The sequence below is a fragment of the Macaca thibetana genome, chromosome 9 (assembly GCF_024542745.1).
Source record: "Macaca thibetana thibetana isolate TM-01 chromosome 9, ASM2454274v1, whole genome shotgun sequence".
NCBI classification, from domain to species: Eukaryota; Metazoa; Chordata; class Mammalia; order Primates; family Cercopithecidae; genus Macaca; species Macaca thibetana.
The window spans coordinates 67,555,129-67,576,836 of record NC_065586.1 but is presented as its reverse complement, the minus strand read 5'-3'; the positions used below and the strand labels follow the sequence as shown (position 1 = coordinate 67,576,836).

General features: G+C 33.7%; 1 protein-coding gene across 7 annotated transcripts in view; it reads right to left on the bottom strand.

The window, feature by feature from the left end:
* The window catches only part of CTNNA3 (catenin alpha 3), a 1,858,220-nt gene that overhangs the window by 144,115 nt on the left and 1,692,397 nt on the right, over positions 1-21,708 (bottom strand). For all 7 annotated transcript variants that reach the window (XM_050805650.1, XM_050805648.1, XM_050805652.1 and 4 more), the window contains one exon: positions 14,371-14,552. In XM_050805650.1, coding sequence (XP_050661607.1) covers positions 14,371-14,552 — 182 coding nt within the window. The remainder of the gene's footprint in view (positions 1-14,370; positions 14,553-21,708) is intronic.

Sequence of the window (21,708 nt, the reverse complement as noted above, 5' to 3'; positions counted from 1 at the left end):
ATTATGGGTCTTTTGTGGTTTCATATAAATTTTAGGATTACTTTTTCTGTTTCTGTGAAGAATGTCATTGGTATTTTGACACAAATTGTATGGAATTTGTAGACTGCTTTGGTAGTATGAACATTTTAACAATATTGATTCTTCTCATCCATGAACATAAAATATATGTCCATTTTTGTGTCCCTCTTCAATTTCTTTCATCAATGTTTTATAGTTTTATTGTAGAGATACTTCATTTCTTTGGTTAGGTTAATTCCTGGATATTTTATTTTATTTGTAGCTATTGTAACAGGATTACTTTCTTGGTTTCTTTTTTTTCAGACTGCTTGTTGTTGGTATATAGAAATGCTACTGGTTTTTATACATTGATTTTGTATCCTGCAACTTTACTGAATTTATCAGATCCAGTAAGTTTTGGGATAGTCTTTACGTTTTTTAAGATATAAAATCAGCCAGGCGCAATGGCTCACGCCTGTAATCCCAGCACTTTGGGAAGCCGAGGCAGGCAGATCAAGAGGTCAGGAGTTTGAAACCAGCCTGACTAACATGGTGAAACCCCATCCCTACTAAAAATATAAAAATTAACTGGGTGTGGTGGCGCATGCCTGTAATCCCAGCTCCTCAGGAGGCTAAGGCAGGAGAATCGCTTGAACCCGGGAGGCAGAGGTTATAGTGAGCCAAGGTCATGCCACTGCACTCCAGCCCGGGTGACAGAGCGAGACTCCAACTCAAAAAAAAAAAAAAAAAAAAAATTAAATCATATCATCTGTAAGCAAGGATAATTTGACTTATTTCTTTTCAATTTGGATGACTTTTATTTCTTTCTCTTGTCTAATTGCTCTGGCTAGGACTTCTAGTATTATGTTCAATAAAAGTGGTGAAAGTGGGAATCCTTGTCTTATTTCAGATGTTAAAGGAGAGGTTTTCAGGTTTTCCCCATTCAGTGTGATGCTAGCTGTGGGTTTGTTATATATAGCATTTATCTTGTTGAGGTATTTTTCTTTTTGAGGACAAATACCTAGTTGTTGAGGGTTTTTAGCAAGAAGAGATGTTGAATTCTGTCAGATGCTCTTTTTAGAATCTTTTGAAATAATTGTATGGTTTGTGTCCTTCATTCTGTTAGTGTGATGTATCACACTTACTGATTTGTATATGTCGAATCATTGTTGCATTTCTGGAATGAATCCCTCTTAATCATGATGAATGTACTTTTTAATGTGTTGTTGAATTCTGTTTGCTAGTATTTTGTTGAGTATTTTTTTTTACCTATGTTCATCAGAGGTGTTGGCCTGTCATTTTCCTCTTTTGCTGCCTCTTCATCTGGTTTTGGTATTAGGATAATACTAGCCTCATAGAATGGGTTAGGAAGTATTCCCTCCTCCTCAAATAACTTCAGGAGGGTTGATATTATTTCTTTTTAAATTGTTTGGTAGAACCCAAAAGTGAAGCCATTGGCTTTTAGCCATTTCTTATATGGGCGACTTCTGTTAATATCTTAATACTTTGTTATTAGTCTATTCAGGTTTTGGATTTCTTCAAGGTTCAGTCTTGGTACTTGTACATAGCTAGAAATTTCTCCATTTTCCACTTTGTTGGCAGAGAGATTAAATATATAAATGAACAATGGCCAGAATGTATATGACAATAGAGCTTTGACCATAACCTGTTCAGCAACCAGTCCTGGAAATTCAACCACAGCCTATGTAGCAATTGACCCAGAATGGACATGACTTGGTCAATGACAGCCAACTTACCTATATTTGCCACAGCTTCCAATTCAGTAAGAATCAGAGAAAGGCAAATATACTCCTCGAACCCATCTCATAAAATGTCCTGCTTCTATTTAGTCTACCTGAAACTTCTCTACCTCAACAGTATCCCATCAGAAAATACTGGAAATCTCCTTTTTAAAGCTTTTCTTTTCCCTGCCTGTTTTTGAGACTCTGCCCAAAACAAGTGATGGTAGCTGACTCCTTTGTAAGGTCTGAATAGCAAGGTCTGGATGAGCAGCCCTATATGTTCTCATTCGGTTTATTCCCATATTTCTAATTTAGTCTCCAATGCTCTAAGACAATATATTAATATAATTTAACTCTAACACTTGAAATCTCTGAAGATTCACACAATACAAAACTGGTCTGCCACTTAGGAACTAAAATAGCCATTTCACCAAATTATCTGACAAATTTACTACAGAGTTTAGAAATTGAAATTGAGATTTCAGGTAAAAGTATTTATGCCTTCCCAGTTAATTTTAATAAGCAATTACTAAGATGTTATTTAAGTTGAATTTTTGCTCATTACTTATCATGACTAATAATCAACCTGTATGTTTTTATCATGTAAAAGTAACTGACAGATAAAATCATTCTCCTTTTTATTAAAGCATTTCTTATCGGCAATCCTAAATACTTTCTAGTGATTCAAGACTACATAAAGTAAAATAAACTTATTCTTTTCAGGGAGAATATTTATGGTAAAGGCAATGATTATTGCTTATAATTACTCTATCACACTATCCAAAAGGAAGAAAACTGAACCATCATTCTGGAGCACAGTAAAAAATGATTCTTCCTTCCAGATACAATTATTTCAAACACATAATGAATGTTTTCTTGAAAGTATAAGTTGACAAGCCAGGCATGTTTTTCGAAATTGTAAATAATCCTCTTATCCCATGTTTTATATTTCAATTATTTGCTAGATATTTGTGTATATTTACCATATATATGAGAAAGAGAATTCAGTAGTCTTATCAAGTAATGTAAAAATTGGACTTCTCTGCCTTTACAGTTTAAATCATAAGACACAGACTGTTTCTAAATGGGGAAAACATAAAACTTACCAATATTTCTAATTCCCTTTGCTGTGTGGACTACAACATTTAAGTTGCTATTGTCTTTAACACATTATATTAGAATATAAATGTTTCACCTCAGAAAGCAGAACGAGTCATGTGCAAAGAGATTTCTTATTTAAAAAACAAGAGGATATGAGGCATAGAACACATAGATTTTACATACTCCAACTATGCTTTCAGAAAGATTTAATTCTGAAACCCTAGCAGAAGAGAGGCCAAGTGAGTTTCCCTCCCTCCCTCCCTCGGTTCATTTTCTATTCCATCTCTCAGGGTTGTATCTTACAAAAGACAGTGGGGGCAGAAATGCTTTGTAAATGCAAGCTTGTTTACAGTGGGAAGTACGCACAGGGTATAAAATAAGTTCAATCCCACTTCCCAACCTAGTTCTTCATCCACCATCCCTCTACAGCTGTGCATCCCAAGGATTCTTTTTGATCATGAATGCAACATTCCTTCTACATGGCTATTTATGAGTGTTGTTTTGGTTTCCCTTCAGTCTGACAGATTTTAAAGCATCTCCTCCATTGTCCAGTCAGATCTTAGGCTCTCCTGGACATGAGGAAAGCTGAGAGCTCAGTGCTTCAAACAAACCCCGTTTGATCCACATATTCCTCCATGTTTTGGGTTAATTCTTGAGTGCAACAGGCCATGCTTAAAATGAACAGAGTAATGAAACACCTGGCTCACTTGCAGACAGGTTGGCTCAGTTAGCTGGCTCATCAAAATTCTAAGACCATGTTTAGGGATATTATAGAAACATAACACCAGAAGGATGACTGGCTGTGATATTAAGTAACAGGATGAGGTCAGGCCAGCGTTTTTAGAAAATGCAGCATATATGCTTTCTCTTGGGTAACTAATCAAAACTTTTTAGAAAGTTGTCTTCTTCCCATGTTTATCATACATATGGTAAGACTTGCATTATAATTGACATTTTTCAATATGGTATTTCAGGGGCACTTGAATAACTTGTGATTGACCACAATTGTCCCAAGAAGGTTGGCCCATTACCGGGCAAATGATGTCTATTAACAGAGAGGTTATTCAGCTGTATAAATTATCATAACATAATTTATTTTTTCTTACTAGTAAATATTGATCTTCAAAATTTCAGAGGGGGAGTATCAGGAAGGAATTAGCCCCATTTTGGTAAGGAAAATTGGCATCTCATTTGTCAGACAAATCAATCCATTTTCTGCAGTCATTTCTCTCCAAAGTTCTCTTCAGAACATCATTTTCATAAATACAGAATTGTTTCATTTTATACAATTAAAATGAAGATAGCTGGATAATGAAGGTCCTTTCCATTCTTATATTGTCTGTTCAACAAACTAATAGACTTCATACAACATCTGCCAGAGTCTCAGATGCCTGAGTATAAGTAGATTTAGGTATGAAAACCTTGAAAATCTTTACATTCCCTATTCATATCTCAGCTCCTAGCAACATTCTGCATTCCTTTCAGAGATGAATTTCTGTACCAGCTCATCTGCTCCTACCTGTTTTCTTTACTTTAGATCTTTTTTCTTCCCTGTCTGCTTTGCTGTCCACCTCCTTGTTCTCCTCAATTCTCCCTCTATGCTATCTTATGTAGCTCTGGCTGTAAATTCTCCATTGTGTTCATTGTATGCCCTTAATTCCAAGGACAAGGAGAGTGCCTAATATTCAGTAGATTCTCAGTAAATGAGCCAATGGAAATTCTAGAAAAAGCTGTATAAATTTAGTAAAATTAATATATATTTTTTCAAGTAAAAACACATCACATTGTATCTTAAAATATATAATTTCATGAGGATAGTGATGTCACCTTGGCATATCTTTGAATAAATGGTTTTAAGCATGTTAGTGCTTAGGGCAGCATTACTTTCTTTCCGGTATTTTCAATTTTATAACTTTAATAATATTCACACTAAAGGTGGTACAGTTTTAGCAGTCATTATTTTTGCAAAGATAATATACTGGTTTATATTTTTTATTTAAAGAAGAGTTATGTTTTGCCTTTTACCCCATAATTTTTCTGCAACTTTTAAGAAAATGCATCCTAGGTGATCATAAAAGATATAGTTAAATATCTGGAAGTTATACCTAGAGCCTGTCTTCTGCTCATATCAGGGAAGGAATGAAAAGGTCTCAAGCATTATGAAAGTCACAAAATGTAGGAACTGTTTAAGTTCACAGTCAGGATAGCGCTTAGACAGAATTTGTCTAAGAGGAAGAGCGAAAAAGGGGGCCATAATTTATGAAAAAGAATAATATATAATCTAATATCTAACTATCATAAAAAGAAAACTTTCAGAACCCTAATAAACCCTAATGGGCTTTCAGGTTAAGATGGCAAATTGACACATGTATCTAATTTTGCTCCTTTTCCAAGTCTTACTAAAACTATATATGAGTTATTTTTGTTCGTTTCTAAAGATTTAAACACATTAGCATGGAGAGAATGGAATGGAAGATAAAATAACGGCAAGAAATATTAACAAACTCAAAAGCAGATGACAAGTAGTAAATGACATAGCCAAACGGAGAAAGTCAGGATTCAAACCAGCAACAAGGAAAATTAAAAGTCAAGTTGATTTTATGCAGAAAGACTTATTTATGATTAGACTTGGGGATGAAGGGAGGGACTGAAAAAGGCAGTTTGATCCCATCTCCTATTTCACACCACTGAATATCTACCCCCATCTCAGCCCAGCAAAATTCCAGAGATTATTCTCTGAAGAGGATAAAATAGTCTTTGCATTGTGGGTCTTTAGACTTATTTTAGGGGTGGGCTACATTTTACTGACAACAGGGTAATTAAATGAATGTGTGAATGCTCAAAACTAAATGTCAAGGGTCCCAGTCACCCCATCCTCTACCACTCTGCTCCTAGATCCTTACCTTCTAGGAAGAAATTTGAAAGATGTTTTTCTGGGAAAGCGATTAGTGCAAGAAGAAATACTTGCTTTCCTCTAGAAAGTTTTAAGTTCTTTACTCTGATTCTAGAAAACACCAGAAGATGCATAAAAGGAATGCTGGGTTGTTAGAAGATGCACCGTCTCAATGTTAACAATGTAACACAGTTTATGTGACTATATGAATGGCCCTTCACCAAGGAGAAAACATGTTTTCAAATCATAAAGCCTGACTTCTCTGCACTTGAATAAGGCTATCACAAGGGGCCCATAGATGCCTTGCTGTATTTGTAACTATGCACAAATGACTAGAGTAGAACTTGCTCCATGTCCTCAGTTTAGGCTGGAAGAAGTGCCAAGTGGTTTATATGTCAAGGTGCATGTGCCAATGCTCAGAAATGGCTGCATTAAGTTTTATGTAAGTAATTTTTTCACACTGCTGATATAGTACTTTCTATGAGTTTATTATGTTTGAATTAGTCTATACCATACTTTCTCCAAAGTCTATCTAGTTATGAGTCTCCAACTGTGGCCTGACCCACATGGGTGGTCTCTGCTGCAATGCCACCCATAAATGCCTGTCTCCTTTCTCACTTATCATTTCCATTATGCCCCTACCATGATCATAATCCTTCAGTTGCTACCTATCTCCTACTTCATAAAAAGAAAAACTGTTGATTTTCTAAGGCCTTTTATAGCCTACCACTTTCCTCACGTCCATCTTAATTTCTTCCTTTTTCATATTTTTCTTAGAGCCTCTAAATGGATGTGACTCATTCCTACCTGCTGGCCTTCATTCTCATGAACTTTCTCACATACATCATCACCTTCCATGGGTCAACCCCATACCTCATTCAAAATCGAATACAAATTCCACTTGTTCATACTTTTTCTTCTATGCTTATTCTCCATGAAATCTCTTCTTCCAAAATCCTAATAGTTTGAACATTTAACAGTTTAATAACACAAAACACAATTAGTGTTATCTCTGATATGTCAATTTGTTTCTTCCTTGAGGAAAGAACTGACTGGGTCTTATCCTGTGTTTAGCACAGGGTAAAGACTTGTTGTACAATGGGTAGGTGCCCAAATTCTGAAGTTGGACCAATCTCCATTCAAAATCAACTTCACTTGCGTGTCCTTGAGCAATTTTTCTGACCTCTATTTCTTTATTTATAAAACGGAGAGTATAATAATCAAACTTTCCAGAGGATAAACAAGAAAACATGTTTTTCTCAAGATATAACACACGGTAAGCACTCATCAAAGTTTAGCTATTATTTCTTTTATTAATAAAATAATTTTAAATAAAATGAGAAAACAGCATTTTGTGGCACTTCAGAAGATATAAAAAATGCACTGTTTTTTCTTTTATTGTTTTTAAACTATACAGCTATTTAAAATCTATACGGAGGACTTCAAGTGTATTGCTATTACTACCAAATGGGGGACTACTAGCTGATACATACTGCACTGCCAGCTGTGACCCTCATTCTCACAGGTCCCACCACAAACAAGTGAAAATACCTGCAATGAAAGAAATGTGACAAAGGTGGAAAGAAGGAATAGCCTATATATAAAACTGCAAAGTTTAACCCTCAGAAAAACATTAGTGTCTGAGAAGAAACTCCTGAAACAGAATTGGGAATAAAAAAGAAGTAAAGAACAGATTTTATTCATTTTAAAACAACTGGAGATTTATCACAGTTTATATGAACTGAAATTTAGCTGACTCTGGATTCAGTTCAAGCACAAGAGATTATCAGAGTCTAAAATTCAATTTTACTACCCTTCCTTTATTGCAGTTTGAACACACAATATTCCTGTTCTGTGGATGCCTTTGCCAGTGATGCCTATAGACTGAGAGAATGTTGGGCTATTTAGGTTTTGTAAAACATGAAATGTCTCTATTTTCAAATGATTTGTCACCCTATGGAGTTATGAATCCTTTTCTAACACCCCAGCTACAGATTAGGATACCCTCAAAGCCATTGATTTATCAGACACCTTTTACAACTTGATTCAGAGTATGCCAACAGTAAGATATTAATTCCTTTAAGAGGAAGATATGTACAGAGCTGGAAAAAATACTACAAGGAGGTCTGTAACCTCACCATCTGTCAGGTGACATGCTCTTATTTTTCCACTTTGGCTCTACTTCCCAGTATCAGTTCCTTTCTTTCCCAGTGTGGACCCAGTCATTTCAATATATCCTTCGTAGTAGTTTCAATTCTGCTCCTTTCCAGCCAATGACTGGATACATGTATATATATATATAGATAGATATATCTATATACAGATTTATATATCCAGTTGGATATATAGATATATGTATAAATCTCTCTCTATATATATATATTTCTAGTCCATTACCTTTTATATATCAAGATCTGCTTCTCTATCAAAGCTGTCACTCCACGTTTGTCTTCTGAAGGCTTCTCATATTCCACAGATGGCATCACCCCACAAATAGAAGCCTTTAGGTATTTGCTTCTAAATTTCTTTCATTTTGTTTACACATTCCTTTACTCTTTTAGAGAGAGATTTCTTCCTCTTTCCCATGGTTCCCAGATCAAAAGATTCCTATATGCCACTATGTTAAATGACAGATTTTTAAATCATTTTATTTTTTAAAAACTAGTAAGCTTACTAAACCTAAATATTAGAAATGCTGATATTATTGGTATGATTTATAACATAACTGCTTTTTTATATTTACCTTAAATTTTCATTTTCATTTTATTCTCATTTTTTAACTTATCCTCTCTATATTAATTTTGTCTACTGATATGGAACGTTTCTTCTATTTAATTCTATTTTCATTATTGTAAAGATCTCTTGGACATTTAAAATACATATAATGCATATAATTTTCTATGTAGTAAAGTATGTTAATACTTTAAACTTCTTCCTGAATGTAAGAATAATAGGCCATTTAACTCTGATCTTCAACCCTTACATTTCTCCTATGTAGTGTGGTCACTTCAAATAGTCTTTTTTTGTTGTCATTGATTGTATTAGTCTATTTTCACACTGCTATAAAGAATTGCCTGAGACTGGGTAATTTATAAAGGGAAGAGGTTTAATTGACTCACAGTTCTGCATGGCTGGGGAGGCCTCAGGAAACTTACAATCATGTGGGTAGGCAAAGGAGAAGCAAGGCACCTTCTTTACAAGGCGCAGGAAAGTAAAGTGTCAAGTGAAGGGGGAAGAGCCCCTTATGAAACCATCAGATCTCCTGATAACTCACTCATTATCACGCAAACAGCATGGGGAAAACTGACCCCATGATTCAATTACCTCCACCTGGTATCTCCCTTGACATGTGGGAATTATGAGGATGATAATTCAAGATGAGATCTGGGTGGGGACACAAAGCCTAACCACATTATTGATGTTGTTTTACCAAGGCTTATTTGAATGTATCAACATGTTTTCTAATTTCTTTGGTGACCATTCTTTCTTGCATCTTAATTTTTCTTTCATGGTGGCATTTCTGATTATGCAATTTGAAATTCATCAGTTTAATAGGTCACACACTTGGGATCTCTATTTCTTAAAGATGGCCTTTATTTAAACAAGACCTCTCAGGGAAAAGCATTCACCCTTGATGCTCCATCAAACTGGTCCATGAAAATATTTCTGGTTCCCCTTTTAAAGGCCTGGTTATAAGCTTTTCCAAGAGTCTTAAGTCCCAGCTCTCCTGACTATGTGTCTCTTCTAAATGCTATAAGGGCATTAAAATTAAAATCTTAGTCTCAACATTTATGATCTATATATGGGCTAATAAACAAGCAAAGAGAGTGACTTTCAAGACTTTCACAAAGTAAGCTTATGCTTACTTTCCTGTTTTTTGTTCAAACTTTTTGTTGGTTTGTTTATTCCTGGTTCTTTCTGAATTAAAGTAGTATTTAAAAAATCTAATTAATTCAGCTACTACATATTAAATATATACTAAGCAAATATACACATGCTGTTATAAATTTTGGGTATAAAAAAAGACAAATTTCATAGTTTCATACAACTTTTACTCTGTTATGGATATAGAGGCAGGAAATAGTGAACAAATGAATTCTTTAAACCAAGAAGTGAAAACTGCTAAAAGGAAAGTAATATAGAGTGATAATGAAACTGATATACAGACTAGTTGGAGGAAGTCTTTACCCTGGGTGGCCAAAAAGGCTAATCTGATTCTCAGCTCATTCATTCAAACTGTGACCAGAAGGAAGAGCCATGTAAACTTGTATTGGTTTAAATGTTTTTTTCTTTTTTGGTTGTTTTTTTCTTTATCTCATTTTTGGCTATAGCTTTTTATTCCCCTTTTACAGTATCATTCTGTCCCTCCCCATTTCCTCTTTCTCTTCAGCCTAAAATATATTCAAACATCCAGAAGTCTCAAAAATCTTGTCATGATCATTTGTCCCTTTTAAGTTACTACCTTGAGTCTGTCTTTTGATCTGCTATTCTCTTGTCTATCTTTTTAAATAAGTTTTTTTTTTCATTCACCATTTTGTAAAGCAAAAGTCAACAACAAATTGACTAAATCTACTAATTACCAAACTAGTATCTTTTTAATCATTATCTTCAGGTAAGACCATTGATTACTCACTGAAATTCTCTGCCCAGCATCCTCCTTTGTATGTTACTTTTCTTATTAACACTTGAATGCTCTTTCTTTATCAGATTCTATTTTCTCTGCCCACTTCTTCAAAGCTTCTGTTCCTCATGGCTTTGCCCTTCATTGTTTTCCCTTCTAGTTCTAAATCCTGTCTATAAATATATCCCCATGAATTATTTATACTACTTTATGGTGAGAAAGGTTAAGAGTCTTCTCATTGCCACTTACCAAGTTGATATTATTATTATTTATTTTTTTGAGACAAGAGTTTCACTCTTATTGTCCAGGTTGGAGTGCAATGGCACAATCTCAGCTCACCGCAACCTCTGCCTCCTAGGTTCAAGTGATTCTCCTGCCTCAGCCTCCCGAGTTGCTGGGATTACAGGCAAACACCACCACGCATGGCTAATTTTATATTTTTAGTAGAGATGGGGTTTCTCCATGTTGGTCAGGCTGGTCTTGAAATCCCGACCTCAGGCGACCTGCCCACCTTGGCCTCCCAAAGTGCTGGGATTACAGGTGTGAGCCACCACACCTGGTCACCAAGTTGATATTATAATATAGCTATTATAGTTCAGGTTTCATTCCATATGTTGTTTTTCATATAAATGTATTGATACCTTAAATCAGCAACAAATTATAGAAGATTAAAAATAGTAATTAAATGATTCAAAATCCAACTACTAAAACATAATCATTATTTAAAACCATGAAGGTGTAGTTTTCTCTCCTGTATACAGGTATATACATGTCTATGTTATATATGTTTGTATTATATATGCATGTGATTATATGTGTGGAGAAAGAGAGAGAAACAGACAGAGAGAAAGAGAGAGGCAGAGACAAATACAAACAGATTTCTCAGAATTTTTGCCTGCAGAAATTGAACCATGGGCCAAAACTGAATTATTCTCTATATGAAGAGGAACAAGAAAACATTTAGAAGCTATAGGCTAGAGTTGGAAAAATGTCAAGAGTTAATTGGGAAAAATAGAAATAGACATTTAAAGAGGTATTTTTATGAAATCCCATGTATAATACACAATAAACTTAATTTTCTCACTTTCCAATGAAATCTTCACTGCACATAATCTTTGGAAAGTGGATTTCTTTCAAAAAAATACAAAGTAGAATTGAATTCTATTGTAAAGAGTAAGTTTGATATAAAACAAAACAAAGAAAAAATATGCATAGGAGAATATCCATACATTCATATACATAAATAGATTCTAAAATTTAAAGTATAATAATAATAAATAAATTTAAAAAAAAGAAAAAATCTTTAAATTCTTAAAAAAAAAAAAGAAGTAGTTTGACTGTAAATACTCTTTTATTTTTTGTTTGTAACAAACAGTCTAAAAGCAGAACAGACCAACTTGAGCCAGCTGTGAGCCACAAGGGACCTATCAGAATCTATTGGTAGCAATCACTACTTCAAATGTGAGAAGAGTACTCAGTTTTTATATTTTAAGTGCATATACTTTATATGTCAAGAGATGAGTTGAAAGAGAACATTTTATATCCACTATAAAATAAATAAAATAAAGGAAAAAAAATTTAGACTACTTTTATACTCTTTAAAAAATTTGACTTTATTTTCTATAGACTCTTTTTTCATATGGCAGGCAACCATTTTTTTAAACATCCCAATTTTTCTATTATTTTAAATAATTCTATAGTTATCCTGTTGGGGCTCAGAAAAAAATATACCCCCAAATGAAGGACTTAGCAGCAGCTTCAGAAGCAAAAGTTTTTCTCTGATTTTTTCTGTTCTCCTGTTGCTCAGTTCCATTTTCCCCTGAGGCTAGTCATAAATACTAGAATCCTTCCTCTCCATGGCGGGTCACAGAAGTGAGAACCCCTTCTCCCCAAAGTTAGTGATAACACATAAAAATGTTATTCTAAAACGATCTCCATCTCTCTCTATAACACTAGTCATAAAATAATTTTCCTACCTACCTTGTTTGACTGTAGGTCATAAGACCTCTATTCCAGCGAGGGTCTTACCCCATATCCAGAAGGTAGAAATACATGTTCAGAGAAGCCAAGAAAAATCTAGACAGACAGGCCTTGCTGGGTACCCCACTCAGTCTATTAACAACATCATACCTTATTTGTTCCATCATATTTCTACATGACTGCCCATACTTTGTTGAACTTAACCATAAAAATAAACAATTTATCGTGTGTCTTTGGGTCTTCATTCTGAAGGCTACCATGTATACATGATAAATAAATTTGTTTTTTCACCTATTAATCTGCCTTTTGTGAGTTGATTTTTCAGCAGACTTTCAGAGGCCAAAGGTTTCCTTTATTCAGAAAAGTTTGGCCAGGCACGGTGGCTCACGCCTGAAATCCCAGCCCTTTAGGAGGCCGAGGTGGGCGGATCATGAGGTCAGGAGTTCAAGACCAGCCAGGCCAATATGGTGAAACTCCATCTCTACTAAAAATACAAAAATTAGCTAGGTGTGGTGGTGTGCGCCTGTAGTCCCTGCTACTCGGGAGGCTGAGGCAGAAGAATCACTTGAACCCCAAAGGCAGAGGTTGAGGTGAGCCGAGATCACGCCACTACATTCTGGTCTGGGTAACATAGCAAGACTCCATCACAAATTAAAATAAAAAGTTTATCACTTTATATTATTTCCTTTGGATAGGTTCCCCGGAGTATAGTACAGATATGGATACGGATGATGCACATATGAAAAATTTATAAAGATTTTTAGTTTATGCATATTCCCAAATTACTGTAAGTCTTATGCCATTTAGATTTTCACCACCATACTCTGTACCAAGCCTATTTTAAATGTTTTGGCAAATTTGATAGATTTAAAATATGTCTTATTTTAACTATTTTATTTTAAATGTTTTTCAAATACTTATCTGCCATAACTTTTATGAGGAGAAACTGGTTAATAATACAATCATATTCTTTGTCCATTCTTCCACTACAATATTAATTTTTTATGTCTGCAAGTATTCTTTACATATAAATGGAATCACATTTTTGTTTATCCAGTTATCCATTTACATTTCAATACTGCTTAGTACATTCTATTGATGCATATTTTTTGAAGTTCAATTTAACAATCCTTTCTTTATAAGTTATTTTGTATGTAATTTTCATAAAGTCTTTCTCAATTTTAATATCACTGAAAGATTTATGTACATTTTCTCCATTAATTATGATTTTAAAATTAACAGTTATTTTATTGCTCCCCCTGAAAGTTGTTTTGGGGTATAAGTGAATGTACCAATGGTACATGGTACCATATAAATGAATACTACATGGTAATACAAATGAAAAATTTTCTAAGTGTACTAGGTCTGTTTCAGTGTATCCTTCTGTTCTGTGGCTTTTATAACTACACCATGATTGAATTATTTTAGTTGTTATAGTTTGTGTACATTAGTAACTAGTAGGGCAGCACTACATATTTTATTGCTTTTTGACTAGCTCTATAAAATGACATTTTAAAACAATAACAAACATTTTTATTACTTCTGGAATGTGCCCACAATGCACATTTTTTCATGGCTATCATTAAGTGATTGTACTTTCAAATATATCTAGTTCTGATCTCGGAAGCAAAACATACCACTATCCAGATTATGCTATAAATCACTATAACTAAAATTATATGGCTATGAAACTCAACCATTCAGATAGTTTCAATACCAGCTAATCACTTGGTTTACCAAATTCTTTGTCGAAGTCAATGCTAATATGATACACAGAGCAAATGCCTGGGGAAGCGGAAGGTGAGGGAGTATAAGTGGTGCCTAAACCAATTCCACAAGTTTATGAGAAACTTTGCCATATTTATTTATTGATCAAAACCTCTAGAATTGTACACCTACAACTTTCTAATACTATATTTGCCTTTCCTCTAACCACTTGATTTTTGGCACTTGACACTCAGAGAACCTTGAGGTTTCACTAATATGACTAATATTTTTATCCATTGAGTATTACACATTGTTTTCCACATAATTACCTGGTGAAGTCTGTCATTTCCATCATGATCATACACATGTTCTTGGCCAGAACAATGATGTCGTTGCTTGTATCATCCCATATCTCAATCTCAGCATCCAGCTTACTCTTTACTTTCTTGAAATCAGCAACTTGCTCAGCAATCTTTTCTTTTTCTGCCTCAGGCAGTTGAGTCATCTTAGCCTAAAACATGTGATAATTAGAATTAAAATCATTCCACTATGTCAAAAGCATTTTAGGAATAAGTAGATATTATAGGATATTCATAAAACTTGTTCATTTAAAATCAGACGCACAATATAGTTAAAGTCATTCAATTAAAACTTTCCAGGCTTAATATTTCATATAAAAATCTATTAAATTATAATAATTTGCTCTAGAACTTTAAAGTTACATTTAGAATAACACTGTAGAACTTAGTGTCCAATATACTTAAATCCATTGTATAAAATAAATGTGGGACTTTGCAAATTTCCAATGCATTTCAAATTTTAAATTAACACCAACTTAGTGTAATACACCACCTTTGCTAGAAAAGTGCATATAAAAAGATGTATGTATGACATAATTTAACTTGAAATGAGACTATGTCTACCTACGTGTATACGTACAATTACAGGATGAATTAGTCATGCCTCAACTTTAATATAATAAAGAAACAAATGATACTTTTGATTTGAATTTTCTAAAGATATCTTAGCATAATGCTTGACACATATTTAATGTTCCATAAATGGTAGCTATTTCTTATTCAATAAAATTATCAAAATATTTTCATATGTCCAATACATTTTTTAATTTTGTTTGTATTTTTTCTATGAAGAATCAAATTAAGCTGTACAAGACAAAGTTTTTAACTGACATAGTGCTATTTCTTAGCCTCTGAAAGTAGTTTGTAGTTTCTTTTCTCAGGAAATGTGTCCTATGTGAGGTTGTAAGAGAGTAGCAACTTTTACTACTGCTGGCATATGGCAAAGCACGTAAATGAAGACACAGCTCACTACTTCTGAAATGAAAAGTAATATGCAACCACGTTAAGTAAATTATAAGCCATCAACCCATTAAACTAGCTCAAAAACAGAAATGGGTTTTCTCCATCTTGACTACCAGTCATTATCATTCTCTCCATTCTTATAAAAAGTGTTTAAATGTTCAAATTACAATAGCTCCAGATAGGTTCAACTGGGGCTTCTCTTTACATGCTGTATCTCAGAGATCATAAATCTGTGATGCTAGATCTAACAAACAGTGCTGAATATACACTGAATATACACTATATTATAGAAAATTATTTACTGTTCTCATAATAAAGTTAAACCTATTCAAGAGCTGAACTGGTTAAGTGTACTCCAAGTTCTGTTTCTTGGAATGCCACCGATTTCCAATATGACCTTGAAGAAGTTACTTAACCCTCCTGTCTAAGTTTCCCTAGCCACAAAATGATAGTAATTGCAACTGCTATCCACCTGCCATGCAGGGAACAGAGTCAATTATTGGATAAGATTGAGAATGACCCTGTTGTGGACAGGGAGCTTATTGGTTGCAGTTCATCTCCTTAATAACATCTCAACTTGAATGGTGAATTACAACAACAGACATTTACCTCTGACAAGATAAGGTCCAAAAGTTGGGCAATAGTTTGCAAAATTAAAAGTTCTAGAGAACTCTGGTCCTTTTTCTCAGGGGGAACAACAGCAGCAACAAAACATTAAGTTACTAACACCTTTGCAGAAGGTTTTAAGTGCTTCTATGATTTATTATATGTCATAGATCGATTTCAACCACCCTGAAAATTCCAAAAGAAGACTTAAGAGAATACTTGATATTTAGAAAGTCTAGGTGAAAACTTCTTTATTGAATTATTTTGTGCAGATTAAACAAAGAAACTGAGGCACAAAGCTTAAGAAAAATTAGGTAAGTAGAATATCTCTGATGCATATCGCCTGGTGGCTATATGTTTAGGCTTCTGCTTAGATCTATAGAGCAGAACTCTGATGCAAATAACTGTCAAAGGTTTTTTGATTCACTGCTATCTGAATAAGATTATATTGTGTATCTGTTGATCTTGGAATGTGTTACCAATCACAAGAAAAACAGCTAACACATATATGACAGACACTCTTCTAGAAATCATGAACACATTTATACTTCAATCTTCACAGCAGCCCTATGAGGAATTATTATTATCCCAATTTTGTAAGTGAGGGAATTGGATCTCTCTGAAACATTAAGTGATTGATCAAGATTATAGTGTCAGTCAATGGTAGAATCAGGATGTAGATCAGAAAATATAGCTCTTGAGTTTTTGTTCTATCACTAAGCCAACAACCATGAATAATATTGCTCACAATATGCCAATATACACACATTCTCCATGACGATATTTCTCTATCACTTTCTACCTTTGAATGCAATTGTTCTCCAAAGAATAGTCACATTAGAACTTAAGTTTCCAAATCTTTAAACTCTATACCATGATCTTTACCTGACAGGCTGTTTTGGACATCAAGTGATATGTAAGAACACACTTTTAAAGTAAAGTGATGCTAACTGTCAACCATTACATACACAAATAGATTCAGTTCTTTACTATCTGCAGTGAATCTCAGAACTCTATTTATAATATTATCCAATATTTTTCAAGGAAAAGCTGTGTTATCTCAATAGACTATTAGGCATTTTTAAGCATAGATTTCATTTACTATTTTAACTGTAAAAGAGAGGTCAGCAGAATTTTTCTGTAAAAGACAAGATAGTGATATATGCTTTGCAACTCACACCATATCACTCTGTTACTAAACTGGCAGAGTTGTTACTCTGTTATATTGCAAGAGCAGTCATGAATATTATGTAAACAAATCAGTGTGGCCCTGTTCCAATAACACCTTAGTATAGACATTGAAATTTGAATTTTACATAATTTTCACATGCCACAAATATTATTCTGATCATATCTGATTACATCTATTCTGATTTTTTTCAACCACTTAAAAATGTAAAGCCCACTCTTAGCTCATGTACAAAAGCAGGCAGCAGGCCAAATTTGACCTGTTTACTACAATTTGCCAACACCTGCTATAAAACTTTCCAGTGACCAGGGAACACAGATTTTTATTGTTTTTCTGTCTTTGTTACCCTTACTTTGTTTATAACTCCTGAAAGTACTGACCAAGCGATCCCTGAGACACTTTCTTATTTTTGTTTTTTGTTTCGTTTTGTTTCGAGGCAGAGTCTTACTCTTTCACCCAGGCTGGAGTGCAGAGGCGTGATCTCAGCTCACTGCAACCTCCATCTCCCAGGTTCAAGCAATTCTCCCGCCTCAGCCTCCCGAGTAGCTGGGACTACAGGCACCCACTACCGTGTCCAGCTAATTTTTGTATTTTTAGTAGAGATGGGGTTTCACCATATTGGACAGACTGGTCTCGAACTCCTGGCCTCATGATCCACTCTCTTGGTTTTTCCTTCCCCTTACACGCAACTGCCCCTTCTCAGAGTCCTCCGTCTCCCTTTATCTGCCAAATGTGCATCTCCCCAAGAATCTGTGCCAACCCTTTTAACTTTCTTCATTATCTTCTCCCTTAGTGCACTCATCTACTTTCTTTCTTTTCTTGTTTACATTGGGAAATAAAATTGTAAGTACTTACTATGTACCACATTATGTTCTGAAGTGTATACACATTGTGGAATACACAATGGAATACTATTCAGCCATAAAAAAGAATGAAATTCTGTCATGTGTGACATCAAGGAATCTGGAGGAAATTATGTTAAGTGAAATAACCAGACACTGAATGATGAATACCACATGACCTCACTTATATGCAAAATCTAAAAACGATGTCACAAAAGGAGAGAATAGAGTAGGGGTTACCAGGGGCTGGGGTAGTGAGGGAGAGGGGTTGAGAAGATGTTGATCAGAGGATACAAAAATTTCATTTAGAGAGGAGGAATAAGTTCAAGAGATCTATTATATAACATGGTGACTACAGTGAATAATAAATTTATTATTGAAAAATGCTGAGTGAATGTAAAGTGTTCTCACCACAAAATAAGATAACTGTGTGAGGTAATGCATGTGTTAATTAGCCAGATATTCTCCTTCTATAGTGTACATATATATCAGCTACTTTCATGATGTCAACCATCACTGCTATGAAGATTACTTCCAAACAACCTCTTCAGTCCTGTTCTCCTTTCCAATACTGTGATCAGTACATTCACTGCTGTTAGGAATACCTGATCATAGAATGATGAAAAACATACTCAGGCAAACCATTTATCCTCTTGATTTTCATATTTCTCCGTGATACTTCCTGCCTTCCAGTCTTGAAATTTTATATTTTAGAAAATTATTCCCTTTTCTTTACTCTACTCTGCTAGTTGTTCATTTTATCCTCTATCACATCCATTTCCCTCTATGTATTAGTATTACCATTCCTGCTGTCTTCTGGTCCTAATATTCTCCTTTGTTTTAAATTTTCTTGTTTTGCTACTGTTTGATTCAATCTTTCTGAATATGATGAAATTGTGCAATCCCTCATCTAACCTCCTTATCTTTACATCACCTTATCAAATAAAGGGTATCAATTCCTCAAACATCACCATTACATTTGTTTGATTAAAATAGAAAATTCATATAAAATGCCTAAATCATAAATGTACAGTTGGAACAATTTTCACAAACACAGCAAATTCATGTACCTACAGCCAAATCAAGAAACAAAAAGATTACAGGCACCCCGAAGCCTCCTTCTATCTTCTGCTAGTCACTATCTGCTAAGAGTAGTCACTAACTTGATTTCCAAAACTGTAGATTTGCCCATGTTTCAATATTATAAAATTGGAATCATAGCACATGAATTCTTGTGTCTGGCTTTTTGTATTCAGCACTTAAATGATTGAAATGTATCTATTCTGTTGCATGTAGTTATATTTTGTTTATTCTCATTGCTCTATACAGATATTATTCCACTCCACAAACATATATATATATTCCTATACATTTATTCATTTTTTCTATAAACAATATTTTGAAAACTATTCCATTTTTGGCTATGATCAATAGAGTATTCTTGGACTTTAGGTGCACATATGTGTGTATTTCTCTTGAGTCTATATCTAGGAGTAGAATTATTACATCACAGGGATCATCATAACCTTTGTTCCTATCAGCTTTTCAATCTCATCCCATCTTATTTCCTTTAACACACTGTACCCTCAAGCTAAGCTAAGATATTTGTTGCTGCAGGTAAATATCTTTAGATATTGCCCATTAATTATTTTTGCTCATCTTCCCTTCCCCCAATTTGTTGGTCCAAATTTAATCATATTTTCAGGCCAAACTCATATAGTACATGCCCCTTTCTCCATCCTTCAGGTGTGTGTAATTATTCTCTCAAAATTTTTAGAACATGTTATCAGTTCTTCCCCCTAGACGTTCATATTGTTCTCTCTTGCAGTCTAATCTTGTGAACGCAACTATCCGATCTCACTTGCTAGAGATGTTGCTGAAAACAATGTCTTTCAGAATAACAATTATGACATTACACATAATTTTTCTTTTGTACTTTTTAGATTTTTTTTGTCTCCTTCCCCTAGAAAATAAGTTCTCTTAAAGTAGGAACATATTGCATGATAAACGTTTGTTTGTGATTGTTAACAGAAATACTCAAGAGCTAAAAAAAAAAACAGACTTTTGAGCTCAAAATTTTATATCACTGATCTTGTATTTTCATTGTTACCCACATTTACACAAATGCCAAGCTTTTACCTCTACACAGATCTTAGGTTCATTTCTCTTACGCATTTTTCCTAGTACTTTTCAAACTCTTGTCCTTATTATTCCTCCAAGACTGTATTAATAGCACAATTGATCATTTTCATCTTCATATCTCCTTATTAATTGTTCTATGCTCATTACTACTACATAAAATATTGATATGCTTACATTATTTATCTGCTTAAAAAATTTAAATGACTATAATTACCCCTTAAAAGAGACAAAAGGAAAAGAAAGAGAAAAAGTGATATAATAGGGAAAATGCAGAAATTATTGTCATGCAGACCACCATTCAAATTCCACTTTTGCCAAGTATTAGCTATCCAGCAATTAACAATGTTAAACTCCAGTTTCATATATTAAATGATAATACATTTGTAGGGGTTGTGTGAGAATAAGTTACGTCTATAAACAATTGTACCTGGAATGTATCCGGGATTCAGTAAATGGTGCATATATAAACAATGTATATAAATGTATCATCTTGGCCTCCAAGACTTTCCACAATATTGAAAAGCATAACTAAAATATTCATGTAGTCTACCTCACAGAGCCTAGGCAAGAACAATATGAAATATTTTGAGTAATTGCTTTCCATAAGCAATAAATGCCATAGAAATATAGCACCATTATAATTATCTGATTCTCAGAAGCCCCAGAATCCAAGTCACTTATTTTGCAGATAAGAAAATTGTCCCAGAAAGGGGAAATGACTTAAAAGAACTATCCAGCTGGTTAGTGACAGATTTGATGTTTCAGTCCCTGTGTCTTCATTAGTAGCTTTCCCTTTCCACATTTATTTTTTTTGCTTTCCTTAACTATAACTTTTATCATGGAAATTAAATTCTTAGGTAAATCATATAACTTTGTTAATTTCTCTATCCATGAAACTGGATGAAACATATAAATATTATTTTGTGATTAAATAATCCACAGTTATGAATTTTTTAATTTTATAAATATTAGGGAATTTCTAATTAATTCACATCACTCATATGAATGGGTAGCTAGAACTCAACAATAAAAATAAAATGTTTGATAAACTTTAAAAATATACACATGGTATATATACACATTAGAGAAACAGTTCTCAAATGATAACTCATGTTCTTACCTTCAGAGTATCTCAAACTTAATAGTGACATGTACATGTTTTCTTAAAATAAGCCTAGAGGCATTTGGGAAATAGATGTATTTTTAATACATCAAAAATATAAATAGCATAGAGCACTTTGATGGAATTTTAGAAAATATAAAGTGCTTTTGGCAAAAATTCAACTTAATTAAAATTTTGAGAACAAATTTATTTAAGCAAGATTTATGCATTGATATCTTAAGCATACTAAATTATGATCTCAAATATATTCCTGAGAATTCATTAAAAGCAATTTTCTGTAATATTTTAAAGTTAACATTTAGGAATTGGAGTTGGACTTTAAGAAGTGATATACATTTCTACATTTTTATATATAGACCTCTAAATCAGACTTAAAATATATATTAGCTTTAATTAGCTCAGTTTCCTCATCCATCAAAAAAAAAAAAAAAAAAAAAAAAAAC